Source organism: Miniopterus schreibersii, assembly GCF_964146895.1.
Source record: "Miniopterus schreibersii genome assembly, chromosome: 4".
NCBI classification, from domain to species: domain Eukaryota; kingdom Metazoa; phylum Chordata; class Mammalia; order Chiroptera; family Miniopteridae; genus Miniopterus; species Miniopterus schreibersii.
The window spans coordinates 44,738,228-44,765,057 of NC_138105.1; the positions used below are offsets into that span (position 1 = coordinate 44,738,228).

Sequence of the window (26,830 nt, forward strand, 5' to 3'; positions counted from 1 at the left end):
GTGCAGAAGGCAGCTGATCAGTCACTCTCATCGCTGATGTTTCTATGTCTCTCTCCATCTCCCTTCTTCTCTCTTTGAAGGCAATAAAAAATATTTTTTTTTTGGAAAAAAGAGATTCCGGTTACATGGCTTCCCACAAGTCACACAGAGGCAGAGCAGTGATAGGAATTTTGGGCTACTTGGCTACTTAGCCTGCACCTTGGCCAATCTGTCAGACTCCCTCTCCAGGTTAAATTTATTCATTTGTTTGTGTAATAAGAACCGGGGGGGGGGGGGGGGGGGGTAGCTTAACCTCTCTGCTCTTCTGTTTGCTTTTCTATAATACACATGAGCATTGTTAGGTAAAATTACTCATTTACCTAAAGTTTGACATGTGTGCAAGACACTGTGCTAGGAATAGGTTATTTTAGCATATAAATTAATACCAGTTCTGCAAAGAGTGTTATGGGAGTTTGGGGTGAAGCATATGAGAGAGAAGTAGGCAATCAGTGAAGACTCCATAGAGCAAGAAGCATCTGTGCTGGACTTCCAGCAGTGGGCAGGATTTTAATAGGAAGCGATGAAAGGAGCACCTGCAGGGGGCCACAGTCCGAGCAAGGACCCCAAGCACAGAGAGCATGTTCTTCTAAGTAGGGGACTTGCAAGGTCTACCTTGGGCCAGATTTATGGAGGCTGTTGAGAAGGCCATGGTGTTTGTAAATTTAAGAATTCACCCATATCTAATATGCTAAATAGCATTCATTCTAAGTGAATATTTATTGAATTTCTGTAGTATCTGAAGCTCTGAGCTTTCTGATATGGTGCTTAGAAGTGGTCCCCCTTCTCTTTCCACAGCTTTGCTTTCATTATCCACGTGTTAGGAGCCCAGACAGAACATAAATCCCAATGAATGTTTTAGTAGTTTCCTAAGGATGTTGGAATAAATTACCACGAACTTGGTGGCTTACCACAACAGAAATTTATTCTCTCACAGTTCTGGAGGCCAGAAGTCTGCAGTACACACGCTTCTGGAGGCCCTGGGGAGAATCTCCTCCTCGCCTCTGACTAAACAGCTTCTGGTAGCTGGTGGTGTCCTTGGCTTCTGGCCACATCACTCCAACCTCTGTCTCTTATCTTCATGTCACTTCCTCTCCCGTGTGTTTATTTTTCCTCTTCTGTGTGGGAAATCTTATCTCCTAAGGACAGCTGTGATGTCACCCAGCTAATCCAGAGTTATCTCTTGCAGAATCTGTAATCACATCTGTGAGACCTTTTTCCAACTAAGGCAACATTTATAAGTTCCAGGGACTTGCTATCTTTGTGTGACCATTCAGTCTACCACCGAAATCACAGATGGTGATAAGTTTTATCTCTTGACTGTATTATCCTCAGCTGTACTCAGTAGGCAACAGCAATACCAAAGGTAAAGCCAGTGCTAGTCAGGAGCAAGGCATGATGTGTGCACTCATTCACTCAAGCACGTCAGGACTGACTAGGCCAGTTACTGGAGAGCAAGATAAATAAAGATCTCCAGGACAGCCAGATGAGAGCTGGGATGGGCACAAGCACAGAGGGCGATGAGAGCAAATAAGAGGCACACCTATCCCAGCCACGGTTGCACAGGGGAGGCTATTAGAGGAGGCGAGATTGAATCTGGTCCTGAGGAATAAACAGGAATGCACCACGAAGCGGGGAAAGAATGTTCCAGACAGAGAAACTACCCCTGCAAATGCCCAGAGGTCTTGGTGAGAGATTGCAATAGGGTTAGAAGTGAGTCGATGGACTCAGAGGCTGTTGAGAAGGTGGGCCTGGCGGGGTTGGTGATGCCTGGGCCCTACCAGAGGATGAGGGAGGGTGGGTCGGGGGGAGTCCCGTCTGTTCTGGGCAGCCAGGCTCCGGCAGTGAGACAGGACGCGGGAGGAAAGGGCTGTTTTATGGGGCTGGGAAGTGTGGAGACGGGATGATTGGTTTGGTTTGGGAGAGTTGTTTGTCCCCTAATCTCCCTCCCTCCCCTCTTCCCTCTGGCTGCTCCCCCTCCGTTTGTCTCTCTATCTGTCTCTATCTCCCTTATTTTTTGTAGTTAAAAACCACCGGGGCCAAAGATAAGGCTGTATCCCTTGCCAGGTTAGCAGTTTTCTTTGTCATTTACTCTCAAGCAGAACCTCGGAACACAGCCAGGAAATGATTCATATGTAAATTATTTGGAGTCAGAACCATGAATCACTTAACATAAATAATGGTCGACGTTGGAGCAAAGTTAAGTCCGGTGCAGTTCAAGACGAAAGTAGTGTTCATAGTGTGTTTAGACATATTTTCCTGTAAAACGTAATCCAGAGAGTACTTTTACGAATTAGAAGTGAAAATTACCCATGGGTTGAGTGAGAAATGGGAAGATAACATTTGTAAAGATTTTCATTGCATTGCTTTTGTTTTGCTTCTGATGGTGATTAGTTTAAAAAGTGGGTGGTTCCCTCACCGACAGCTCCACCGGCAGGCGCAGTCGGAGGTTGGGGACAAAGGCTAACAGCTCCCACACCCCAGCGACTTTGCTGTGCGCCTAGAATACTAGCCGCTGTCCCGCAGGATATAGCGAGCTGAGATGATAAGTAATTGCAGAGAAAAGACTCCCGCACTATTTGAAACGTAACACTGCCGGTGGTCCCGGGGCAAGTTCTCCAGTACATCCCAGAAGACTCTATGTTGTGCCTTTTATTGGAAAAGATAACTTTGGGGAGGTGTAGTCTCCTTAGGTGGTAGACATCTTATTTTAGCTCCAATTTGAGAGAGTTGTGAGGTCCTGGGGATGGGGATTATTTTACAGACGTCACTCTAAATTAGCATCACAAACATGCAGATTTACAGACTCTTCCAACTTTGGCAGAAAAGGGGAGGAGGGAGAACTGAAGTGACGCATCCATTTAGCTTTTTCACAAAAGGCCTCTTTTTCTACGGTTGTAGTGACTACTGTGGTCCTGGCTTCAGAGAGAGTGAAATAAGTTCGTTTGCTCACCTTTACATGTTCACAAAAGTAGAGCTCTCTCTGCTCTTCAGTGCTGGGTACAGAGGATGCGGAGGCTTGGAAGTAAGCATGCAGTTGTGGGGTGAGTCTCTGTGGCCTCGAGGGGCTGGCCCATTGTGGAAAATTCCGCCTTGATTTTTACCAAAGCAAGCCTCTTTGAAAGGTGATGTGCAGCACAAAAAATGTGGCCTTGGATGTCAGAAACCGTAGATTTTTACTCTGCCTCCAAGCGCTGTCCTAAGGATGAAGTGTTAGGATGTTACACAAGTACCCTGCACAGCGATGGACACATAGTGACCAGATTCCTGGTCAGTGTTGGTTCTTTCCTCTCCCTTACCTCTGATTAGCAGTGCACTGTCCTTTGCCAGCGTTTGTTGAGTGACTACTTGGACAAGTACAGTGCATTCAACTCTCAAGAAACACAGCCCACCCTGTGCAGGAACTTGCAACAGATTTCTCTGCTTGTTATTTAATGTTATTGTTTATACTTCCAACTATTGTCAAAAAGCATTTGAGATGGCTTACAGTAAAAACACAGGTACATGTGGATGCGTGAAGATAAGAGAGGAACCACCATAAATAGTATCCTGAGCTAGAGATAAGATAATCATGTTCCCACTGCAGTGGAACGCTGAATTTAATTCTGAAATTCATGATAGCAGAGGCAAAGGGGCATATAAGGGACACACACACACACACACACAGGTATATACATATGGGAGTGTTTAGGTGGCAAATGATGTCTCTAGAATGTGTCAGAGGGCAGTTCATTAATTTTACAGAGTGGACCCTAAATTCAAAATAGTTTATTATTGCAGTTAATGCGGATCCACGGATGTGACATTCTTGAGAGGTTTTCACGTCTCATGATACAACAGAGCTACAGTTGTTCAGGACTTGTGGCCGGTGTACGGAAAATAACTCCTTAATGCTGCGAGTAAACATTTTGCTACAGTGCTGGTCCCAACGGCATGACGCACCAGGACTGATAATCGGGTGGTATTTTCAGAGGAGAAGCAAGCAGAGTTAACATGAGAGTCGCGGTCCCCGTGGTACTGTATGTTTCCCGATTTCTGAAATACAGGATGATCAGGAACGTCCTCTGGTGAATGAAATGTTTAATGCCCAAGTCCTATGCCACAAGCATGCCACGTGTCCTTCCATGCCCAGTGTTTGTTTCAGAGCAAACAAATTAAAACGTGGTTCGAGCTGAAGTTCAGAGCACTGTGCCGGGTGCCTGCACTTTATAGCATCACAGCCTCCGAGGGTGTTGGAGGCCATGAGGAGACAGGAGGGCCCCACTGAGCCCTGCTGAGGGGTGTTTTGAAGGATGCCTGTTTCTTTTGGTTAGTGACAATGGGATGTCCCACTGGCTCGTCCTGCCCCTGTGGGAACCAGCGAGGCCGGGTTTGGTTGTCTCTGCACCAAGGGAGCCGCCTCCTTCAGCATCAGCTCTACGGACTGTGAGGTTCTCCAGGATGCAGGGACAGGGCACAGGGTCCCGAGCCGTCTGACCCACCTCTCTAAACCCTCCGTTTGACAGGAACACCTGATTGAGAATGAAGTGTCCATCCTGCGCCAAGTGAAGCATCCAAACATCATCATGCTGGTGGAGGAGATGGAAACGGCCACCGAGCTCTTCCTGGTGATGGAACTGGTCAAAGTAAGAGGGGGAGAGAGCCCAAGAGATTTCACTGGCGCCAAATCCCAAGACTTAACTGTATTCTTTTTTTTTTTTTTTTTTAGAAGACTACTTAGTTTTATTTATTTATTTATCTATTTATTTATTTAAATATATCTTTATTGATTTCAGAGAGAGGAAAGACGAGGGAGAGAGAGAGAGATAGAAACATCAATGATGAGTCATTGATCGAGCCCGCAACCCGGGCATGTGCCCTGACTGGGAATTGAACCCTGATCGCCTGGATCCTAGGTCGACGCTCAACCGCTGAGCCACGCCTGGCTGGGCCTTAACTGTATTCTTGAAGGTCCTAATCAGAAAAGTGTTTTGCTACCTTGAAACGTTATAATCATTCATTTTAGTGGCATTTTTTAATTTTAATTTTTTAATGTTTTTTTTAATTGATTTCAGAAAGCGGAAGGGAGAGGGAGAGATAGAAACCTCAGTGATCGGCTGCCTCCTGCTCGCCCCCTACTGGGGGACACGCCCTGGCCAGGAATTGAACCATGACCCCAGGTTCATAGGTCAAGGCTCAACCACTGAGCCACACTGGCCGGGCAGCTTTTCTTTCTTTCTACTCCAGGCTGATGAACCTTCTTGGTTACCTTCATGGGATTGCCACTGTTGATATTTGGTATGTTCTTTTGCGTCCCTTAGGGTGGAGACCTCTTTGATGCAATTACCTCTTCAACCAAGTACACCGAGCGAGACGGCAGCGCCATGGTTTACAACCTGGCCAACGCCCTCAGGTACCTGCACAGCCTCAGCATCGTGCACAGGGACATCAAGCCGGAGAACCTCTTGGTACGTCACCTCTGCTGCTCCTGTTCCACCTCATGCCTCTCTTCCTTTAAAATGACCATGATTACGTGCAAAGTGACATTTTAGGGTCTGTGCCAGTCCTGCAATAAGGGACCCAGAGACTCTAAATATCGAAAATCAGTCTGACGCACATCAGTGGCTGCAAAATATTAATGAATTTCTTCAATTGATCTGCATTTCTGCGTTAATATTGTTTACCAGACGTTAGGAAATGTTTTTGCACTTAGGTTTTGTTGACGGTGCTGACTGAAGAAAGGTGAGCATGAAAATTATTTTGAGGCAGAGCAGTCTGAAGAATAAATTGGAGACAGAATGAGAACATGAGGGCTCACTTATGTGCCGGGCAGAACTTGGGACATCTGGTCCATTAGCTCAGCTTTACAGATACGGAAATCGAGACCCAGCGGTGCTCATTTTTCTTGCTGGAAAGTCTCATTTGCCCCACTGCTCCACAGAAGGAAGTCTTGTCCTGCGGCTCTCAAAGTGCTTCGTAATCTGGGCCCAACTTACCGTTCCAGCCCCTCTCTGTTACCAACCCTTCCCCACCCGTCCAGCCAGGTGGCTGTCCCCTTCAAGCCGCATATAACACACCTTCTTGGTGGGCTTAGGAACTAAACAGAGCCTGCTGATGGGACCCATTCTTGTATCTACATTGTAAAGGAATTTTGGTGAAGCTGATTGGAGAGTTGGGCATGCACCCTCCCCCCCAAACATGCACAAGACAGTTGGTGTAGCTCATTCTGCATTTCAGGGCCAAGCCGTCGTCATCATTACTGTTTGGGAAATGAGGTTACCTGAGTCTTCCATATCATGTTAATCCCAGCGCAGGTTTCCCTGTACCCTGTAGTTAAGACTTGACTTTATCGGCAGCCTTATGCCTCATCTGCTCATGTCCATATGGGTCTCTGTTTGCACTGCCCTGTCTCCCAGCAGTGTCACAAACACATTGGTCTTGTGAGTTGGAGCCAAAGGCACGTTTGGGGCAGAGTCAGGTGTGGCCACCTCTGGTTTCTGCTGTACTTGCCACGGTGTGCTGATTTTACCGTCTACTTGTCTGTCTCCTACTCTAGATCATAAGCACCACGGGGGACAAGGTTTGTGTCTCAGTTATCTTAGTATCCCCAGTGCCTTGAAGAGTAGATGTGGAGGAGATGTTTGGAGATTGACTGCTGAATGTTACTCGGCTAGCGAGCTGCTGGCACATGAGCACAAGTCTTTACAGCCATGTCACGCCTGCACCACACAAATAATCATTGGAAGGAATGTGCACTGATGGACGGGCTTTGAGGCCATGCTGGGGGCTTCCTGCCCATCCACACTATCTGTTTTCCCCTTTTGGTAACACCATTTGGTGATCTCTGAGCACCCATTTAAAAGTATGTGAGGTTTTTTTCTTACTGTTTTCTGCCTGGAGGGAACTGTTTCATTTCTGTATGTTCCTATTAGGAAAATAAATATCCCTGCTCTGTAAAATCGAAGGTAGTGCGGATTCAGTTTTAGGATCTTGAAGGAAGAATGGAGACCAAGTTGCAAACTGGGCCTCAGATGGAAGTGAGGATATGGGGCTCTCTCCTCCAAACAGGACTCTCACCCGATGGCCTTGCAGTGTCTGGCAGGCCCGAGCTCCTCCACCGTCTGCCTCCGCTTGCCCAAGGGCTCCGCAAGCAGAGGTGACTGGACTCTCCCCTAGTGTGGCCAGACACAGATGCTGTGGTGTGAGGACACCGCCTTGATGTCTCCCAGCTGTGCAGGCCCCCCTTACCCCAGTGCTGCAGTTATGTTCTCTGTGGATAAAGGAGCCACAGGTCCCCAAGAACCATTGACCACTGTGGAGCCAGCCCAAACTGCAGCTCTGAGGCCCTGCAGGAAGCTGCCTGAGACATTAGTGAACTTTCCTGCAAACCATGGTGTCCATTCCCAGCTCAGCGAGTCCACTCTCACCTCCCATTTCTCCCCTTTTCCACTCACAATTTTTAATGCACATATAGCAGGGTTGGGGAACCTTTTTTCTGCCAAGGGCCATTTGGATATTTATGACAACAGTTGCAGGCCATACAAAACTATTAACTTAAAAATTAGCTATAAAAAAAGCTCCTAGATTTATTGACTTTTGAGTCCCGCCTGTGGTTGCCTTGGCAGAGCCAGACCAAGTGATTTCGTGGGCGGTATACGGCCCGCAGGCCGGACGTTCCCCACCCCTGAGGTACAGTCTGAAAGCTTGCTATACATCAGGGGAAGATACTGTAATGGGAAGTGACATCTTCCACACCGTGTGCCCCAGAATGTCACCAGGACATTGGAATCAAGCTCCTCGTCTGTGTAGCCCGGCCCAGCTGCATGTCCTCCCTGCTCCACCTGCACTAGCTCCCTTGTGCTACCCAGATGGGAGCCGAAGGCAAAAGGTGACAGAACTGATCTCTGGATGAAGCTGATGCGTGAAATAGCAGGGCCGTCGGTTCAGCCTCCAAATATCTATGTAAAATACCTGTCTGCCATTGAAAACCCAACCAAACCACTGAGCAGATTCTAGACTTAGTCGGCAGCTGGGTGCTGGCCGAGGGTGGGAAAGTGCCATTAGGCACTGAAAGTAAATACACAGACTGTCAGCCGCTTCCTGCTCTAGAACCAAACCCAGCGTTTCACACCAGAGCATTCGGACATCTGATTTGCATCCCTTCTCTGGTAGCAGGCCCATAATTTAAACCCTGCCATTGGAGCTGCGTGGGTCGCCGTGTCAGGGTGCACAGCGGTGGCCGTTACCACCGTGAGTTACGGCTTGCGGTGCCCTGTCAGAGTTAACTGTGAGGGACCAGTGATAAATTCCGCTTCCAGGAGTTCCGGGGACGGGGGACGAGGGGCGGGCTGGCTTCTCACATTCGAAGTCCTTCTAAATCATCGCGTGGACGTTTTATTTAGAGAACGTGCAGCATTCGCTGTGTCTGTGGGATCTGCATTCCTCACATTTTTTATTTTTGCATTCTGAGAGCAGCTTTTCACAGGCGGCTCAGCCGGGACTGTGTGAATCAACTCCGGATCCGGATCCACACACGTGTGCGGCTGCCGTCGGGGCCCTGCCAGGTCCATGACTTGCTTTCCCAAGAGACTTGCTTTCCCAGGACCCTGCCTGGGATGGCAGTGGTGTGGTTTGGAATAATTCTCACTGGGCTATCCACTGGTAACTAGAGTCCTCTGGGCCTCAGTTTTCTCATCTGTGAAATGGAGGCAACAGTTCTCTTCCCAGTGGCCCAGTGGGGTGACGACAGCCCCCCACTTTGGAGAATATTGAAATCTCCAAAGTCCTGCGAGAATGTCAGTTACTGGGGAAAACCAAATTTTCTGCCAGAACAGAAGGCCTGGGGCCCCTATGCACTTACCTCTTTCTCAAAATCACTCTCTTAAAGCAATACCACGTGTGTGCGTGTGTCGGAATCCGTCTCTTAAAGCAGTGTCGTAAATGTGTGTGTGCATATATATAGATTGATAGTCACATATCTTTCCCGCTTTGAAGAGAGTCTCCAGCTGAGATTTGAAATGTACTCAAGTTGTCTTTCACATACTTGCCTCTGTGTCTAGCATCGGGGAGAGACAACTCGGGTAAAATATTATTATTTCAGGCTTGTCTGCCCCCGATGACACTTCCCTTTTGATGTTTGGCCAAGAAGCACCACTTGCTCAGACATAACTCAGCGATTATGGACTGTTCAGTCCCCTTCTATTTCTGCTCCTGCATCTGACTGTGAATTCCTTATAGGGGGTGTGAAAAACAGTACTTCTGGGACTTCTGAGGGTCTGACAACAACCCTTAAATGCCCCTAGGCATCCCTAAATTGAATGTCTAAAATAAACACTATTTTTCAAAAAGGTACCTAAATGAGTGTATTTTAAAGTTATAAAAACAAAATAACAATGACATTAATAAAACTTTGCTTTTTCACTCTCATGATACATTTAGAATTATAATGTTGCTTATAATGTTCTTATCACTGCAACGACGCCGGGCATTTCTTTCTGAAGTCTGGGTTTCGGTAAATGCGTCATAAATTCTAACAGTAATTTCCTGCATCGGAGTGTTCGCGCCGTGTTTACATTAGACATAATGGATGGAGAGGCGTCCGAAGACGGCAGCGGGGCTGAGCGCCTGGTTTCTGTTGCTTGGGGCTAAATCATTAGTAGCTTTGAGTATGGTCCTGCTGGGTCGGCTGACTCAGAATGATGAATATCTGCGAGGGACTCCAAGTCCTCTCGGTCACCCCTGTGAAACTTGACCGTCATAAAGTTGTGCACTGGGCATGTGTATTTAGCACATAAACATGGAGGCAGCTATCAAAATGGGGTGAAAAACAGTCTTCTCAAACTCATGAGTGCGTCACATGCAAAGGGCCACCCTTTTTGAAATGCCTGTAAAGATTGGGGATCATTAATATGTGGGCGCCCCGAGGTCCCTGATGTTTTTTATTGATGGCTATATAGATCATTTCCCTCTTTAAGTATCAGACTAATGGATGATGATGTTAACGTGCTTATCTTGAAAAAACATAATTTTCTAAATTTTTCACCTCTCATGAGAAGTAATTTCGGTGAAAAATCTGGTTAGTTCATAGTAAAATATGAGGGAAAGCAAACTATAAGCTTAAAGTATAAAAGTAGAGAAAGGCATTGCATGGGTACAGACTAGGTCTCCGCGGTTACTCTGAAATTCAGCGTTTTCAAAATAGACATCCAGGAGACCAATCGACAAGCAGGTTACAGGTTGCAGCCAAACCTATGTGATGCTCTCAGGTAGCTTCCAGACTTTTGTCCCATAAGGAAAATGTGCTTATATATAAAAATTGTCCTAATTATGGAACCAATACATGTTCATTGGAAAATGCTGAAAAGAAAAAGGGAGCCCGGCCGCTGTGGCTCAGAGGTTGAGTATCGACCTAGGATCCAGGAGATCGGGGTTCGATTCCTGGTCAGGGCACGTGCCCGGGTTGCGGGCTGGGTCCCCAGTGAGGGTGTGCGGGAGGCGGCCGATCAATGACTTTCTCTCATCATTGATGTTTGTCTCTCTCTCTCTCTCTCTCTCTCTCCCCCCCCTCTCTGAAATAAATAAAAACATTTTTTTTAAAAAAAAGAAAAAGGGAGAATCCTCAGTGTTAACACCCAGAGATAAACTAAACATTTTGGTGTATTATGTTATGTATATAAAATGTTGACTAGTCCTTTTTATTTTATGTAATATGGTGAATGTGTCCATATGACTAATATTTTTTGAAATGTGCTGATTAGTGACTGTAATATTTTATCCCAGGGATATACCATAACTTACGTTGCTTCCAGTTTTTAAAAACATAAATTCTGAGATTGCTGTCCTTGTATATAACCTTTGAGTCCATCTCTGTTCCCTCAGGGTTGGTTCTTAGAAGTAGATTTACTGGATCAAAGGTTATAAATGATGGTAAGAAGTGTACACGTTGCTGAAATACTATCTAGAAAGGTTGCTTCAATTTAAGCAAAAACCTTGACATCTCAGTAACATTGTTAGACCTTTTCCAATATGATTGTCTGACCCAACCAGCCAGACCTTCCAGGAGAGGGAAGGAACATTCATGGAGCCCCGATCTGAGCTCGGTCTCATTTCGTCTTCACATCAACCCCATATCATCCCATTTCACAGATGAGGAAATGTGCTCAGAGAGGGTGAGTGACTTTCAAAGGTCACACAGCCAGAAAATGAGGGAAGTCGTTTGTTATTCATGTTCAAGGCTGATTCCAAAGTTCATTTTTTGTCTAAATTTCCAAGGTTTCCTCTCATGTAATGTTTATATTCATCACTGACTCTCCAGAGAACAAGTCCTAATATTATTTTGTAAATGAAACGTGCAGTTCTCTTGGGAAACACTTAGTGCTTTAGTGGCACTTAATAAACACTGTTTCTGAGACTTTCAGGTGCCTCACTCCCTGCAAGCATGTGCAGGTCAGTGTCCTGCTTCCAGGCTTAGAGACCTCTCAGGCCACGTCAGGCCCGCATCCCTAACCGCTGTGTGGGCATTCACACCATACGTGTTCAGTAAACTCCTAGGTAAGGCACTTTTTGACAGAGGTAGAAAATGTCCTTTTCAAATTCCACACAACCATGCAAACATCTCTCAAGAGCAAAATTAGAGCTATAAAGCATCAAAGATAAATCACAGTGTTACTATCACAAGGAGAGATTTCTTTTGAGTTTATTGGTCAGTGTATCGGCGTCATTTCCGCCTAACCGTGGAATCACTGAGTCAAAAAACAACTTCTGATTATCGGCTGGTTTCTGTTGCAGGTGTGTGAATATCCCGATGGAACCAAGTCTTTGAAGCTGGGGGACTTTGGGCTGGCCACTGTGGTGGAAGGCCCCTTGTACACAGTCTGTGGCACTCCCACTTACGTGGCCCCAGAAATCATCGCTGAAACCGGGTGAGACTGCTGGTGGTCTGGGTTAGTGCCTTACCTCTGGGGAAAGGTACATTTTGCTCCTACTGCTGTGTGTTCACGTGACTGGGGAGGTGGCGGGAGGGAGAGACTGTTGACCTGCACCGTAGCTTTGATCTCAGGAGCTTAAGTTTGTGTTTCTAAAAGCCCTGGCCTGGACTTTTGTCCCAAGGCTGGTCTTGGGAACATGGCAGTAGCCCCCAAGATTGTAATGAGGAGGGAGAGAGAAGCAGATGCCGTTGTCCAAATTAATTCCTATTCATGAAATGAACAGTTTGACACCGAAAATACGCTTTTTTCTCACAAAGGCAGGTACCCTGGTAATGGAGTGTTCTGGGGGTAATATCGTTATTTCTCCCCCTTCCACCCACCTTGTTCCCCCAGCTATGGCCTGAAGGTGGACATCTGGGCAGCGGGCGTGATCACGTACATACTTCTCTGTGGATTCCCACCGTTCCGAAGGTCAGTGGCTCTTTGTGTGACCGTATTTGAATTGTAAACTCTCTCCCTTTGATCAGAAAGCAGCCATTTTACTCCTGGCAGTCAGGACTAGAAACTGGTTAATAAAAATGTCAGAAACTATATAACCTGCCTTTCACTTTCTATCTTAATCTGCAGCCTATTAAATGTATATTCCCTGACCACACTTCTGATGTGGAGCCAGGGCCTTTGCTTTGTGTATGGTCCTCTGAGTTTCTCATGGTCATTCTTCCGTAAAACATCCACCGTCCAGTGTCTACAGTTTCCATTCTCAGTTATTTTCAAGGGGAGTGAGGTGTAAAGATCCTTTGGAAGCAATCCGATGCTTCTAGGAGAACCTTTTTCCAATTTTTAATAGTTGTCTCTCCTACTTAATCTGGGAACAGTTTTTTTACCTCTCATTTTCCAAAGCATTCAACCTCACTCTTATAGAAACAGAGAACTTATAAAATTCATTTTATGTATTCACATAATACTTAGTAGAGTAGAATTACAAATACTTTCAGCATAAGCGGGCCTGGGAACAAACAGACTAGCTCTATGCCCCTCGCCTGCTGGGAGCAGAGGGGCCCCCACGGGGGGTCAGGGTGCGTCACAGAGGGCCCGGGGCATGCTTGTTACTCAGCTGTGAGTGTGCACAGGTTAGCACAGGGCATGCCTGTTACTCAGCAGTGAGTGTGCACGGGGCTGGCACAGGGCTTTGCCCACAGCACCTCATTTGATCAGTTCTGTCTCCTTCTCTGGAACAAGTGAATGACTTTAAAGCAGAAATTCATCTAGTGACACATGATTGATTTTTTTCTAAGCTTTCTTGAGTGCTCTTTTCCTTTTAATCTCTTCTTTTGCTCACTTTACAACTATTTGTTGAATAGCTGCTGTGTGCCAGGCACTATTCTAAGTGTCAGGAAGCAAATGTTGAACACAATATATTCTCCGAGGTCATAGTATTTACAGTGTAGTGTTAGGTCAGTAAGTGAAAAACAGGTTTAGTTCACACATACACCCCCCCCCCCAACATCTTATGAAATATTTCAAACCTTCAGAAAAGTTGAAAGCTTTATACTTTTGGAATTATCGATGTTCAGTTGAGTTGAAGGTTTTCACCGACACTACAGTAGACATAGGAGTGACACAGAGATGTCAGGCTCTCCTTTGGAGAGTCTTACGGCGTAAAGGCGCACATCACAAGCATACGGATCAAGAAAACCAGAGCACGAGGCATGTTCACTCGGGGGCTGGGACTCAGACATTTAACTAAAGATTAGGTGAGTGGAACCTTGTCCTTGTGGCGCGGGGTGGGTTTCTACAGGTGGAAAGCTTTCTGTCTGGCCATCAGCATCGTGGTCTTCCATAAAGGTCATTGTCTAGGTGGGTTACACACTGTGGGATTACGTTTCCTGAATAACAAAGGGCTCCAAAAGTTAGGGCTGTCAGTTCTGTGGATCAACCGGGCGGGTCTTCTAGCCTGGGCCGGCTCAGCGGGGGGTTGATGGTCCAGTGGGGCGTCACTTTCATGCCTGGTAGTTGACTCAGTGTCAGCTGGGATAACAGATATGACCTGGCCGGGTGCCTTTCAGCCTCCAGCGGGCTAGCCCGGGTTTCACGTGATGGCGGATGCAGAATTCCCAAAAGCAGCTAGAGAGAGAGGGCAAGTTCCTCTGCCCGAGCGCTTTTCAAGTCTCCACTTGCTTCACCTTTGTTGACCGATGTCCCACTGGCCAGTTGAAGTCAAATAGCCAAGCCTAGAGTAAGTGCAGGCGAAGGTGAAATATGTGTACTTACGGAGGGAGGGGGCTAATTTGCGGCCACGTTTTCAATCGCTCTGTACTCTGGCTGGTTTCAGTAGTGACCTGTTTGGGGAACGAGTCAAGCGTAGAGGGTAGTGTGTTATGATCGTTGGTGATCTTGGGGCCAGTTATAGCTTAATTCTCCTGCAAGGCGGTGGACCCAAGTTGAGGCCAATTGGAGAAGGGTGTCAGGGAGGGACCGGTTTTGGAGGAATGTGTGCTCACAACTCCCTCTGGTGTTTCCACTTCTCAGTGCAGCCTGGGAGCTTTTTCCTTTGCTTTTTTTTTTTTTTTTTAAAAAAAAACAAAAGTGAGACTCAGATTAAACAAGGGTGTGTTTGTTGTGACTTGACACCCAGTGGACAGTAGCTTCTTTGTGGAATCTGGAGATAAGTCTGGCTAATCCAAGGCAGTAAAGCTACGCCCTTATACGTTATATTCAGAAGCTGGTCCTACAACTCCAGGTAGCTTGCTTCTGAAATTTACAAAAATGCTTTCCCTCTTTCATATGCTGTGATGAAAGGGAATCCGTACTGTGAAGTGGTAGTTACAGAAGCATTTTCACAGCACAGAGACATCCTGGAGCGATTCCAGAACCTACTATAATATAAACGGCATGGAGAGCAAGTGATGGAAATGGTACTTTAAATAATGATAAAGGGCCATGGTATAAAATAGATTTTCTACATAAATTTGTAGAAAAGTTATAAAAATAGAAGTCCTTCAAACAGGTATTTTGAAACATTTTCTTTGTTTTATACCCAAGATAATTTTAACCCAAAGCTTTTAAATTGGAATTGCTACATGGAACTCACAGTTTCAGCCTCTTTAGCTCTGGGGTCTCTCTCTCATCTTTTTTCAGGCTTTGGTCTTAGCTTAACATGAATTCTTCCTTCAGTCCTTTCAACCCCAGACTCGTTGCTAAGAAGGATATTGGTGTTCTAGAGGCAACCGACAGTTTAGTTATTGCCCTAAGCATCTCTGTTTTAGGGCTACTGACAAAAAGTAATATTTGCAGGACTACACTGACACTTTTTTGTTTCTCTTAAAAACTGGCACGCCCCACAAATGAAATGCTTGGACATCATTTGTGAAATAGCTTACCCACATTTTCAGGTTACCTTGACTCATCGTTGAAAAGAGAGATGGACGCAAACTCTTTTGTTGTTTTCAAGGTTTTTCTTTTCTTTTTTGTTTTTTAGAGAGAGAGAGGAAGGGAGAAGGTTAGAGAATCATCAATGAGAGAGAAACATTGATCAGCTGCTTCCTACACGCCCCCTACTGGGGTGGAGCCCACAACCCGGGCATGTGCCCTGACCTGGAATCGAACCCCTGACAATACGAGGTTTTTCTTAATGCACATTTTTAAACATACACCACCTTGATCCAGGGGCTGTATTATTTTAGGATAAGAAAGTACCCCGAAGCATCTCAGCCAGATTGTGGAGTATAAATGTAATAAACCCAGCGTAGATTCAGAGTGGCTTTTCTTATGTGACTGCTAAGAAGAGTAAATTATCTCTAACTTTGTTCTTTTATTGAGGGCAGCCTGAAACCCTTGCGGTTCACAGCACGATGCTTTGGGTGAATCCTAATTGCCAGGACATTCCATGGTTTTGTTTGTTGACTCAGGCTGTGTTTCCAAGAACTGGAATGAATGCTGCAGACTCACTTCCAGCTTTTTAGCTGTTTATTAACAAAATAAAAGCCATATGTATTAATGATATAATGCTATGGAAATGTGAAAACACTGCTGGGGAAAATGCAGCAAGCTGGATGTCCCGGCCTCCCTGAGATTGGGGGGGGGGGGGGGCGGAGATGAGTGGAGTAATAGAGAGGGATGGTTAAAAGGAACGATTCTGGAAATAGGTGATTTATTTTATATCTTCTAATATTGTCTCCTGGGGTCCCCTGGTTTTTTAAAGGTTTTTGTAAAACCTCATTACGTTTTGGGTGTGTCCTTCACTTATTTTTAAGGACAGTTGAGCCGAGTGCAGTGAGTAGGGAAATAAATGAAAAGGAAAGAAAATGTTTAGACATCTAGACAGAAACAGTTTGCCCTGGCCGGTGTGGCTCAGTTGGCGGGGCGTCATCCCATGCACCCAAAGGTTGCCATTTCGATTCTCAGTGGCAGGCGCGTGCAGGAGGCAGCCCATGGATGTCTCGCTCTCACATCGATGTTTCTCTCTCTCCCCTCCTTCCTCTCTCTCTAAAAATCAATAAATAATCTTTAAAAAAAAATAGAAACAGTTTGTCTACATTCAAAGAAAACCACTTTTCAGGAGAACAGTGGGCACCTTTGCCTTGCCCGGTTTTCGGGCTGACGTTAGCTTCCCCGGGTGCCTCTTGACCCAGACTCCGTGGCCGGCAGCTGAGCATTCAGCTGGGCTCGGGTAGACGTCCTGGATATTCACAAATCTCACAGGCTCTACTCCTTTTCATAGAACAAGAATGACGCAGCCGCATCATGACACAGCCCCAGAACTTGTCTTAAGGCACTGTCCTAAACGACCTATCCCTAAGGACACCGCCCTTGTCCTTGCCCCCCTCTGACAGGGCCGGTGGCAGGACCAGGCTCCTACGCCAAGGCTGGGTCTCACGCGAGCGCCCTGACCAGCCGGCGGCGGGGTGGTGGTGGGAATCTAAGACAGATGTACACCTGCCGGGTGAGACCTTCTGGGTTTTGATCTTGACTCCAATAGTCCACCCTGAGTTTTCTACTGGGACTTTATCATGACCTTGAAAGATAATGACTCTGTGGGCTCTCTGGCCATCGGCAGGCCCACTGGGGGAGGGGCGCTGTGGCTGTGAGGACCCAGGCTTCTGGGAGGCCGGGACATCCAGCTCGCTGCATTTTCCCCAGCAGTGTTTTCGCATTTCCATAGCACTTTCCATCACAAGTCAAGCCGGCCACCATATTCGTTAGGCACCAGCCAGGCATGCCAGGGACCTTTGAGGGTGGTACAGTTAGGCACGGCCAGGGACCGACGCCCACCTGGGGGCGTGAAGGAGAGCTTGTCTGAATCTGGGCAGTTCCCTTTGATGTCCTCAGATGGGCTCTCTCCCTCAGACTGAGCGAAACCGAAAGTCAGGTTCCAGTGGGGAGCTGATGACTGTTTTATCCAGACTTTGAACTCCGTATGACTTTTCACATGTTGGCCGCTTCCCTGATCTTTGGCTGCCTGATTGGAAAAGTGGGAAGAGGAAAGGCAGGAAGATCCGACTCAGATTCACCGCTTTTCCGCTCTCACTGCCACGAGAGATTAGGTGAGGGCAGGCGCTGAGATCGTTTTTTCCTGAAATGAGGATTTATATGATCCGTAGATCCCATGTTTTCTTGTCTTTTTTTATTGTGGCAGAACAGACATACCATAAAATTGATCATTTTAACCATTTTAAGTGTACAGGTCCGTGGCGTTAAGTACATTTCGTGTTTTGTGCAGCCGTCGCCACCCGCCGTCTCCGGGCCTCGTCTCCCCCGGCCGAAGCTCCGCACCGCTCAACACATGTCTTGAGTCTTGGTGTGTCTCTCCTCTCTCTCTCCCCTTCTTTCCCCCTCTGCTTCCTTCTCTCTCTCTGATTCCCAGGCCAATGGAAATGTTCTTGAGTTCAAGTCTAAGAGGAAATGGGCCGTCGCAAAGGCAGTGGAGATAGCCCGAGACGGGACTCCTCTCCCCGCTCTCCCCGTGAACGTTTTGTTGAGAAACTCTGTGGCGACTTTGGCTCTGATTCCATTTCTTTGTCGCTCCCAGTGAGAACAATCTTCAGGAGGATCTCTTCGACCAGATCTTGGCCGGGAAGCTCGAGTTCCCAGCCCCCTACTGGGATAACATCACGGACTCCGCAAAGGTACCCTCCAGGCCCGTTTCTGTGGGCTCTGTGCCGCGGGTCCCTCACCTCCCGTGGGGCTGTGGGTCTGGAGCTCCGGGTCGGCCTCGACTTTGAGCAGTGGTTCTTCTTACAGTTCATTCCTTAGTATAGTCTCCAAAACCGTTAACCAACTTCCGAAAGCTGGCCTGGCTCCCTTCCCAGGGTGTCTGCCATCCTCCTCTGCTCCTTTAAGCCCCGAACATTTGTTTTCTCATTTATTCAAGAAATATGTATCAGACACCCATCAGAATATGGGAGTGGACCCGTGGGACACACTGACTTGCCAGAAGGAGCAGCGGTGCAGTGTTACCCTGTGGAATGGGATGATGACCGGAACTGTAGGGAGGGAACCCCTCGGTTTATGTAGACTCGGGAGACCCTCCTCCTCTCACGCGCGCCGCCGTGAGGCAGCTCTGTCGGAGGAACTGCCTTGCGGGCACCAGGGCTTGGTGGTCATAGCTCCTCAGTTCACGTGGCCGAGCAGCTGTGTTGGCTGCTCTTTGAAGTCCTTGGTGCAAACTCAAATTTTTGTATTTATGCTGGAATTTCACCTGCTTTTGTCTCCTCTATCATCGTCTTCATTTCCTTCCAGGAATTAATCAGTCAGATGCTTCAGGTCAACGTCGAAGCTCGGTGTACTGCGGGACAAATCCTGAGTCACCCCTGGGTGTCAGTAAGTACCCACATTCCCCGGGGACAGGCACCTGTGCGTTCTGTGGCCGACAGCAGGCTTCCTCGCCACGGCTTCTGGGCAGGCATGGTTCAGACCCAAGTCCCACGGCAGGTAGATGTCTGTCCCCTCTGATGAGTGGGTGGAAGGAAGGGAGCTTTCTGGGAGAAAGTAGGTTACACCAGGACCCTCAAGTATTCAGTCCGGCTGTGGGAGTGGCCTGGGCAAGTCACTGTCCCTTTCTGGGCCTCAGTTTCCTCCACTGCAAGCTGAAGGGTTGGGCTGGGATGCTCGCTAAGGACCCTTTCAGCTTTGCCTTCTGTAGTTCTTGGGGTCAGGGAGTTTTTAAGATGTGGCCGGAGATGAGCATGTTTCAGACCCCGATCCCTCCGTCTCCGTGGCCCTTTGTCACGGGAGCCCTCCCGATGCTGATACGGGTGGGGAGGTAGGACACAGTCCCTTCCAGAGCGGGGTGGTGGATGTGCCCGGTTGACTAGAGTTCCTTTTGGTCTGGGTAGTGCTTCTGGGTTTGGGGCAAACACTGTGAATGGTGACCTTGGGGAAGTCGGCACCTCCCTCCTTCCCAGAGGCTCTAAGAGTGTGAGGCCAACTTACTGCCCCAGGGCTCTTTCTGACTTGGGGCCCTTGTGCACCTCTGCCGCTTCCACTGTCCCACCTGCCCCGACATCTGGGCTCAACCTCCCTGGATCCTGCTGAGAGAACTGGCTCTTGGACCAAGAGGCTGAGATTCCACATTATTTTATGAGCAATAGTTACTAACAACTAAGTGAATCCTTGATTAAAATAATAGACTGTTCACTAATTTTGATGTTACCACGGGAGGGATCTGCACGAAATCATATGGCATCTGTGCTGCCTCAGAGCCCCAAAGAATGCCCCCCCGCCCCCGGGAGACCTGTGCTCCAGACCCGAGGAGCTGAGTGCATGGTGCAGGGTCTTTCTGGAGGCCTGGGGCTGCTGAATAATGGGTCATCAGGGCCCTGATCTCGTGGTGCAGACGGGCCGTCAGGAGGAGATGGAGGGGCAGCGGGTGGCGTGTGCCTGCTCAGGAGCAAACACGTTGGCCGTGAAAGTGAAAACCTTCACGCTGTCTTTATTTCTCCTGCAGGATGATGCCTCCCAGGAGAATAATATGCAAGCTGAAGTCACAGGTAAACTAAAACAGCACTTTAATAACGCGCTCCCTAAGCAGAACAGCACCACCACCGGGGTCTCCGTGATCATGGTGAGTGGGGCCACCACCCTGCCTGGGAAGCCGCTGTGTCTGGCCTGGCCGCTCAGCCAACACTGGAGCTTTGAAAGGAAATAGCCAAGAGCTTCCCGCACATGGAAGTTGGCACCTTCCATGGCCCTCTTTTCACTCCGATCGGCTTGGCAGGGGAAGCGCATCCAGCTGGCCGCCGCCCAGGCCCCTGGTCCCAGGGCGAGCAGTTGTGCAGATACCCGCAGGCCAGGCTGCTGGGCCCAGGTGCCAGGAGCCCCTGCCCTGTCCTGGGCTCGGTGCCCTCGGGCAGCGGCTCCTGCCTCCACGGCTTTCTCCCCTGCCGAAGGGATTCCCAGCATAAGGAAGTAACGCCCTGCCTGCTCGAGGCTTCCAAAACGGATTATTTGAGGTGCAAATTATTCTTTGGGGCTTAGGATTAGAAACAGCCCAAGTTAAATGCCATTTAAAAAACATCAGTATTTTGTGGCTTTTACAAGCACAGAACAATACAAAGAAATTGTTTTTTTCAGGGTTGGTAGAATGCTATGAGTAGCGGTAACCAATGATCTCTGCAGTTTTTCAGACCTTCCTTCCGTCTTCCAAAATGTTTTCAAGGCAGTTTACCTAGATCCAGAAACACAACAAATTAAATTCAGTGAAAGGGAAATAAGGGCAAAGCAAACAACATTGAGCCAGAGTTGTGGTCAGCACCCCCAGCCAAGCTGTCCAGCCCTGAGCCCTTGCTGTAGTGGGGCCATGCGGCCAGCTCTGCCTGGCGCCCCACCTGCTCACGGAGTCCGGTGCCAAGCAGTCAGCTTTTGGGGCCGGGATCTCCCTTCTGCCCACTCCCCTTATGGGCTCAGGGAGCAGGCGAGGGGTTGCCTCCCCAGAGCCAGGGAGTCGGCTGGGGCATCTTCACAATCAGACTTTCTAGGAAACGGGTGCCTGAGTTGTTAGCGGCTTGGCCACGCCTGACAGTCTTGGGTCCCAGCAGCACCTGAGCCGCCTGGCGGCCTGGCAGCTCCACCGTTCTTGCCGCAGGACAGGCCTCGCACCTTTTGGGGAGGTTTGATTTGCTTCCTGACCAGCTGGACGGAAAGCAGTTGCTTATTCTCCTGCCACACTGTAGTCGAGGGACCTAAGAGAATCCAGATAGAAGTTGGAGGGAAAGCACACTCCCCCCTTGTGAAGGCGGAATAGGTCTGTTGAGTCTCCACCACCTGCGTGGCCTCGGCTGCTCTGTCACTGCTCTGTCCCCCAGGGGAGGCTGCCTGCATCGGGCAGCCCTCAGTCGGTCCCTCACCCCCTCGCTCCCCCATGCTGGAGAGCTCCTCTCACCCCTCCCCGTCCCCCAGATAGAGCCTGCAAACTGGGTCTTCTGACATGTTTCAGGACTTTGGGGTGCTCTGTGCCAAAATACGGGAGGGCCTCTTGAGTTGTGGTTTTCCTGGCATTTCAGCCGTGTTCCCTGAAAGCCTGAGAAAGTCGGAGTTGTCACAGAATTGCAGCTTAGACGCTTTGAGGAGAAACATCTTTTTCCCAAATTATAATGGAAAGTTTATGTAGACAGTCAGAGAGGTAGATGTACTGAGCCACAGAAGAACAGCCTAAGAAGGGCTCTTGGAATTTAGGGGAAAGAGAGACAGAAAATGTGCCTTGGGGAGGGGGTGGGGAAAGTTGAGAGGAGGAGGGGGGGGAGAGAATTGGGAGAGAGATAGATGCGGGGAGGGAGGGAAGAACAGGGGGAGAGGGAGAGGGAGAGGACGCTAGAAGACCCACCTTGACAGAGTGAGCAGCGTGAGCATGTTTTCAGCGATTCCCTAATGATGGATGAGGCGAGGGGTGCCAGCCTGCCACAGGCCCCAGGGTTAGGCACCTTCTGGGGAAATTTAAGAAACATTATAAATTCACACACCCCACATGATTGAAAAGCTTTAAGAGGAGGGATTTGTTAGACTCAAAATCTAATAATTGTGTATTAAGTGTCCTAGTCTCCTAGAGGCAGGGCCTTTACAGAGCCGTGCCCAGGGCTTTGAGAGCCTCACCCTCCTTCCTGGGACACCTGTAGACTCGGGGCCCAACTAGGGCTTGCTGGGGGAAGGCCTGTGGCCTGCTGAGCGTCCAGAATAATCCAGCCCCCTGCCTCACGGTCCAGTGCAGGCCCTGGTCTGGATAATGGCATTTAGACCCCCCTCAGACAGAACCAATCTCTCATGGCAGACAAGCGGCATTTTTCCATTTGCTGGTGGAGTCCTCCCGTCAAATTTTAAACTCCTGAGCTTTAACTGGCTGTTTCTGTGAACGAACCACCTGTTCTTGTCCGTAACTCCGATGGTGCCTGTAAACGTGTGTGCTTACGTGTATGTTCAGCTGTCGTTTGGAGCATGTTGGCAGGGCTCCGTCTGACCCCGTGTCCCCTACGCAGCTCTGCAGGCTGTTAGCCCTGGGGGACTGCTGAGTGACATGAGCCCGCTCGGTACCCACCGGGGAAATCAGTAAACTCGTCTCTGGAGGGACCAGTTCTCGGCCAGAAAGCTGGCCTGTGAATTTTGGCTTGTCCCTGAAAGCAGGGGCGAAAAGGCCTCTGCGGGGACGGCATGCCTGTCCTCACCCCACCGAGGACCTGACGCGGGGCGCGGCTGTGGGGGGCAGCTTGCGACGCTTCGTGCCCCTGCCCTCGGCCTTCGCACCAGTCCTGTGTGTGTGTGTCCTGCCCTTGGGAACAGTTTTCAATGTTTTTTTATATTAAAAACAATCACAAATGATTGCCCCTTATATTCCTATGTTCTCATAACTGGAGTATGTGAGGCTAATAAGGTTTCCTACAGATGCAGAGAGCAGCGGGACTAGTTTGTGTGTCTGAGGCGGGATCCTCAGGTAACTGCTGTGTGACCCGCAGGCAGAGCCCTGCTCTCCGCTGCCGCCCTGTGCTCTCCCACCAAGCCCCCCCTGGCATCGGCGCCCGAGGCGCCAGGGGGAAGATGGAAGGGCAGGAAGGGGAAACAGCAGTGAAAGAAAGTAAAGTGATGCTGTTGTCTGCATTTCGTTTGACAGTGTGATTTGACAGTTTGAGAGAGACCTCTGAGTTTCACTCTTTACCCAGTTGAGACTGTGGGGACTCCTGAAGCAGAAACCTGGTATTCACTACACCGTGCTTCATCCGGGCACCCTCTCACTCTCGGCCCCCCTAAATCTGCATGCTTGTCCCAGACTCTGACACCAGCGTCCAGCCCTCAGCTGCTTATCGGGGCGGGTCTCCTGTACCTGCCGACACCCTTTTCAGCCGGCCGAGCACACCCTTGGGAAACTCTCCGCTTGCCCACACTTCCTGCCTTCGCAGATCAAAAGCTGGCGAGTGCTTAGGAGCAGGACTCCGGGAGTTCCCTTGACAAATGTTCTTTCCGACTCAGGTGAAAGAGCATCTTTCTGTGAGGGGCAGCGTAAGATGGGACCTTGGTGAAGGCCTTTGTTCTCTCCCTCCAGGGACTTTCCCGAAGATGTGTTTTTATCAGCGAGAGTGTAGAGTCAGCCTTTGGGATTAAGAAGAGAGAATTACAGGGATTAAGAGGAGAGAATTATATGGGATAAGAATTCGGTCTAAGACAGGCCTGCGGTTTTGGGTTGCACTTGCATTTGTCCGGCTGGTCCTTAGCCTACAGAGTTTGAAAGGACAGTGCATTTGCCTAGCAGGCTTTTTGTCCCTCCCTGTGGACTCCTCCCGGCCTCGGGGACCAGAAGGCACCGTCTGGTAGCAGGAAAGGGAATGATAAAGAAACCTGGTTCCCACGGAGTCACGATTTGAGAAGCCATGAATGCACATGGACTGCTCTCCCACTTGGGGGGATTATGCTTCTTTCGGGGGTAACCTGGGAATGATTTGGGCTTAATTTAAGACAGACAAAACTGTTTCAGCCGTGTTGCTTCTGTTTGAAGTAAGTCTAGTTTCTGTCCCTGCTTCTCTCCCCCTTCTCCTGCCTCTCCCGCCGCCTGCCTTTGCTCCCCCTGCCTAGGTCCAAGGCGATGGTATGTACTAACTGCCTGCAATGCTGTCCTGCTGCACACACGTCCTCCGACGGGAGGAGGGGAGGAGAAATAACGGGAGAGCCGGAGGTTTCCTCTACCCGGGAGAATCCTGTGGTAGAAAGACCGAAGGCCGCCTCTCCCCTGCTCAGTGATCTCAGGGAGGGGTGGCGGGCCCCTCGCACACTTGGGCTCGGGAGCTTGTGAAAGAGACACTCGGGTTCTGATTGGGCTTTTCCACAGTTACCTCTGCTCTGGGCCACTGACATTGTCCGAGGAAATACCCGGTGTTCGGCTGGAGCTCGGAAGGGCCTGCGGGGGGACCCTGTTGGACCTTCGACAGGAAGGACCCTAAGGCAGCCACACGTCGGTCTGATTATTCACATTTTTTCAGACCTCTTTATCGGTCAGCGTACTAAAAGAATCGGGGGTATACCACCCCCCCCAAAACACACACACACAGGGTAGTTAGACTATGAAAGGCCTTCTGATGGTTGTGCCTTTTAGCCAGTGGTGCCTGAGAGCTGGCCAGGCCTCAGTGGACAAATACTCAAAATGAGTCAGAGGAGGGAAGTCTCCCCTCCCAGCCTAGGGTCAGAAAGCGAGGTGATTTTCCCATTGGTGGCTGTTTCTGTGCTCCCCAGGGAGCTGAGCAGATTAAAAACTTTTTGGGGTTATGATGAAGTAAAGAAGAGCAGGCGAGGGATCCTGGATCTAAAATGGGCCACATGGCACCCTCGGGTCCCCAGGCCTTTCGTGGACTACACGGCCGCATGGGTTTGTGTGGCCCAGGAGCAGCCCATCTGTGATGGAGGGCGCTCTAGAAAAGTCCGCCTCAATGCCCAGCATTCTCCTCGGGCGGCGTATGGAGCCAGGGTTCCTTTGGGCTCAAGGTCTGGGCCCGGGAAGAAGCCCTCAGAGCTCAGGTGCAGCTGCAGCTCAGAGACGGGGCGCCCGCTCCCGGGGTGGGGCCCCGCCTGCTTCGCCTCCGGCTCTGCTGGGAGGGAGGCCCGAGTTATTTCTCCTCCTCCGTGTCTGAGCCCGTGCATGCTCGTGTCTGTCGCGGTGGCCGCGCCGGGGCCCTGCCGGCTAAGGCGCCGTCCCCGCTGCTCTCTCCCCAGAACACGGCTCTAGATAAGGAGGTGCAGATCTTCTGCAGCAAACTCGGCCAGGACGGCGGCCGACCCGCGGAGCCCGCCTCTCCAGTCCCGCCCTCCCGGGAGCCCCCCGCCGCTCCGGAGTCTCCCGCGCGCCCCTGTCCTCCCGCTGCCCCCGGCTGGCGCCGCCACCGCGACTGACCCGCAGGGACTGGCCCGCGGGCTGCTGGCCGCCGGCACCGCCCCGCTGCCTCGGCTCCCGCTCTGGGCTCTGCCCTCCGGGGCCCGGGGGCGCCACACGCGGCCTCAGCTTTGGGGACGGATATTCCGAGCAGCTTGTTTTAAATTGTCTGAGTTTCAGCTCCACGGATGTTTTATGGCGTCACCAGAAGAATGTGCAACTTTTTTCCAGCATTTATTGCATTTTTATAGAAACATTTCAGAGGAGCCAAGACCCCTCCCTTATTTAAGTAAACGAGGCCTGTTCCTTTTTCTTACCAAGGACAGAACCCACCTGTCCCTCGGCGGGTGTCCTGTGAGAGGCGACAGGGCACCGTCCCCTGCCGACGGGCTGGGTACTGGCCTTCCCGTGGAAGACACGAGCGCCCGAGGGGACAGTCTGGTCATCGGACACGAACCCCACCCAGGCTGCCAGGGGCTCTCAGGTGCCACCACACAGCTCGGGGTGCTGGGCTCACTGAAGACAACACTGGGTATTTATTTGTACACAGACCACAGGGGAAGGTCACTTTCTTCCCTGGACATTGTGCGTTTCCTCCAACTCTCTCCCCATATGGATTAAAAATGCTAATAAAGTTGTCCTCTGGGCTGCACGGAGGGCCTGGTGGTGCGGCAGCACTGGCTCGGCGGCCAGCCCCTGGCGAGCGGGATGGCCTGGGCGCCCTGCGCCGTGTGTGTCACCTGCCTCCCTGGAGCCGGCACCGGCAGCGAGGAGCTGCCCGGCACAGGCGGACCGGGCGGGAGGTGCTCCCCGGACCCCCTTGTGACTAACCTCTGGGAAGGCTGCTGGCAGTTTTTCCTTGTTTTCCACCATCTGCTCTTTTTAATAATTGTACATAATCAGTGTATTTGTTTTACATGCTCATCTTCTAAACTGGTGGGCCCTGTAGTTCCTTTGCATTGTTAGATTTTTGCCTCCTACAAGTGTACCCAACCTGCAATAAACTCTTATTGAGAAAAAGCAATCGGGGTGGGTAGAGGTTTGTGTGTTGTCGTTTTGTGAAGGACGTGTGAGCCGAGGCCCGCGTGTCAGCGGGTGCCGCTGTTTTCGTGAAGCCTTTGGGGCCACGAAGGGCCGAGGGAATGATGCTCGGGGAGACGTGTCTTGGTTGAAGTTGATTTGCTTATAGGTGCAGAAACTCGTGCAAGGAAAGCGAAAGCTCAAGAATAAACGGGGATCATTGGCAAACGACAGAGGAAACTTATGGAGCCACCAGCAGGAAGGTGAGGCTTTATAGGAATGAGAGTCAGGGCAGGTGTTCCCTCGTCTGTCTGTGTCTGTCTGTCTGTGTCTCCATCTCTGCCCTGCCTCTCTCTCTCTGAGATTGTGGGGTCTCTTCTCTCTGCGTCCGGTGCATTTTGGCTCTTGTTTTCTGTTCCCTTATAACATCTGCTGGCCTGTGGCTCTGGTCACAGGCACTGCACCTTTTCTGGTCACAGGCACTGCACCCGTCCCCAGTGCTCAAGGCTGTGCAACCCCGGCTTGAAGC

General features: G+C 49.8%; 1 protein-coding gene across 4 annotated transcripts in view; it reads left to right on the top strand.

Moving 5' to 3' along the window:
* The window catches only part of DCLK2 (doublecortin like kinase 2), a 132,335-nt gene extending 106,020 nt beyond the window's left edge, over positions 1-26,315 (top strand). For 2 of the 4 annotated variants that reach the window (XM_081134091.1, XM_081134092.1), the window contains exons 9-16: positions 4,542-4,661; positions 5,337-5,483; positions 11,803-11,936; positions 12,336-12,413; positions 17,971-18,067; positions 18,681-18,761; positions 19,888-20,004; positions 25,125-26,315. In XM_081134091.1, coding sequence (XP_080990217.1) covers positions 4,542-4,661; positions 5,337-5,483; positions 11,803-11,936; positions 12,336-12,413; positions 17,971-18,067; positions 18,681-18,761; positions 19,888-20,004; positions 25,125-25,301 — 951 coding nt within the window. In that variant the 3' untranslated portion in view covers positions 25,302-26,315. Of the gene's footprint in view, positions 1-4,541; positions 4,662-5,336; positions 5,484-6,571; positions 6,732-11,802; positions 11,937-12,335; positions 12,414-17,970; positions 18,068-18,680; positions 18,762-19,887; positions 20,005-25,124 lie in introns of those variants that run through there. The other 2 variants (XM_081134093.1, XM_081134094.1) reach the window with 2 other exon arrangements.
* The last annotated feature ends 515 nt before the right edge of the window (positions 26,316-26,830 follow it).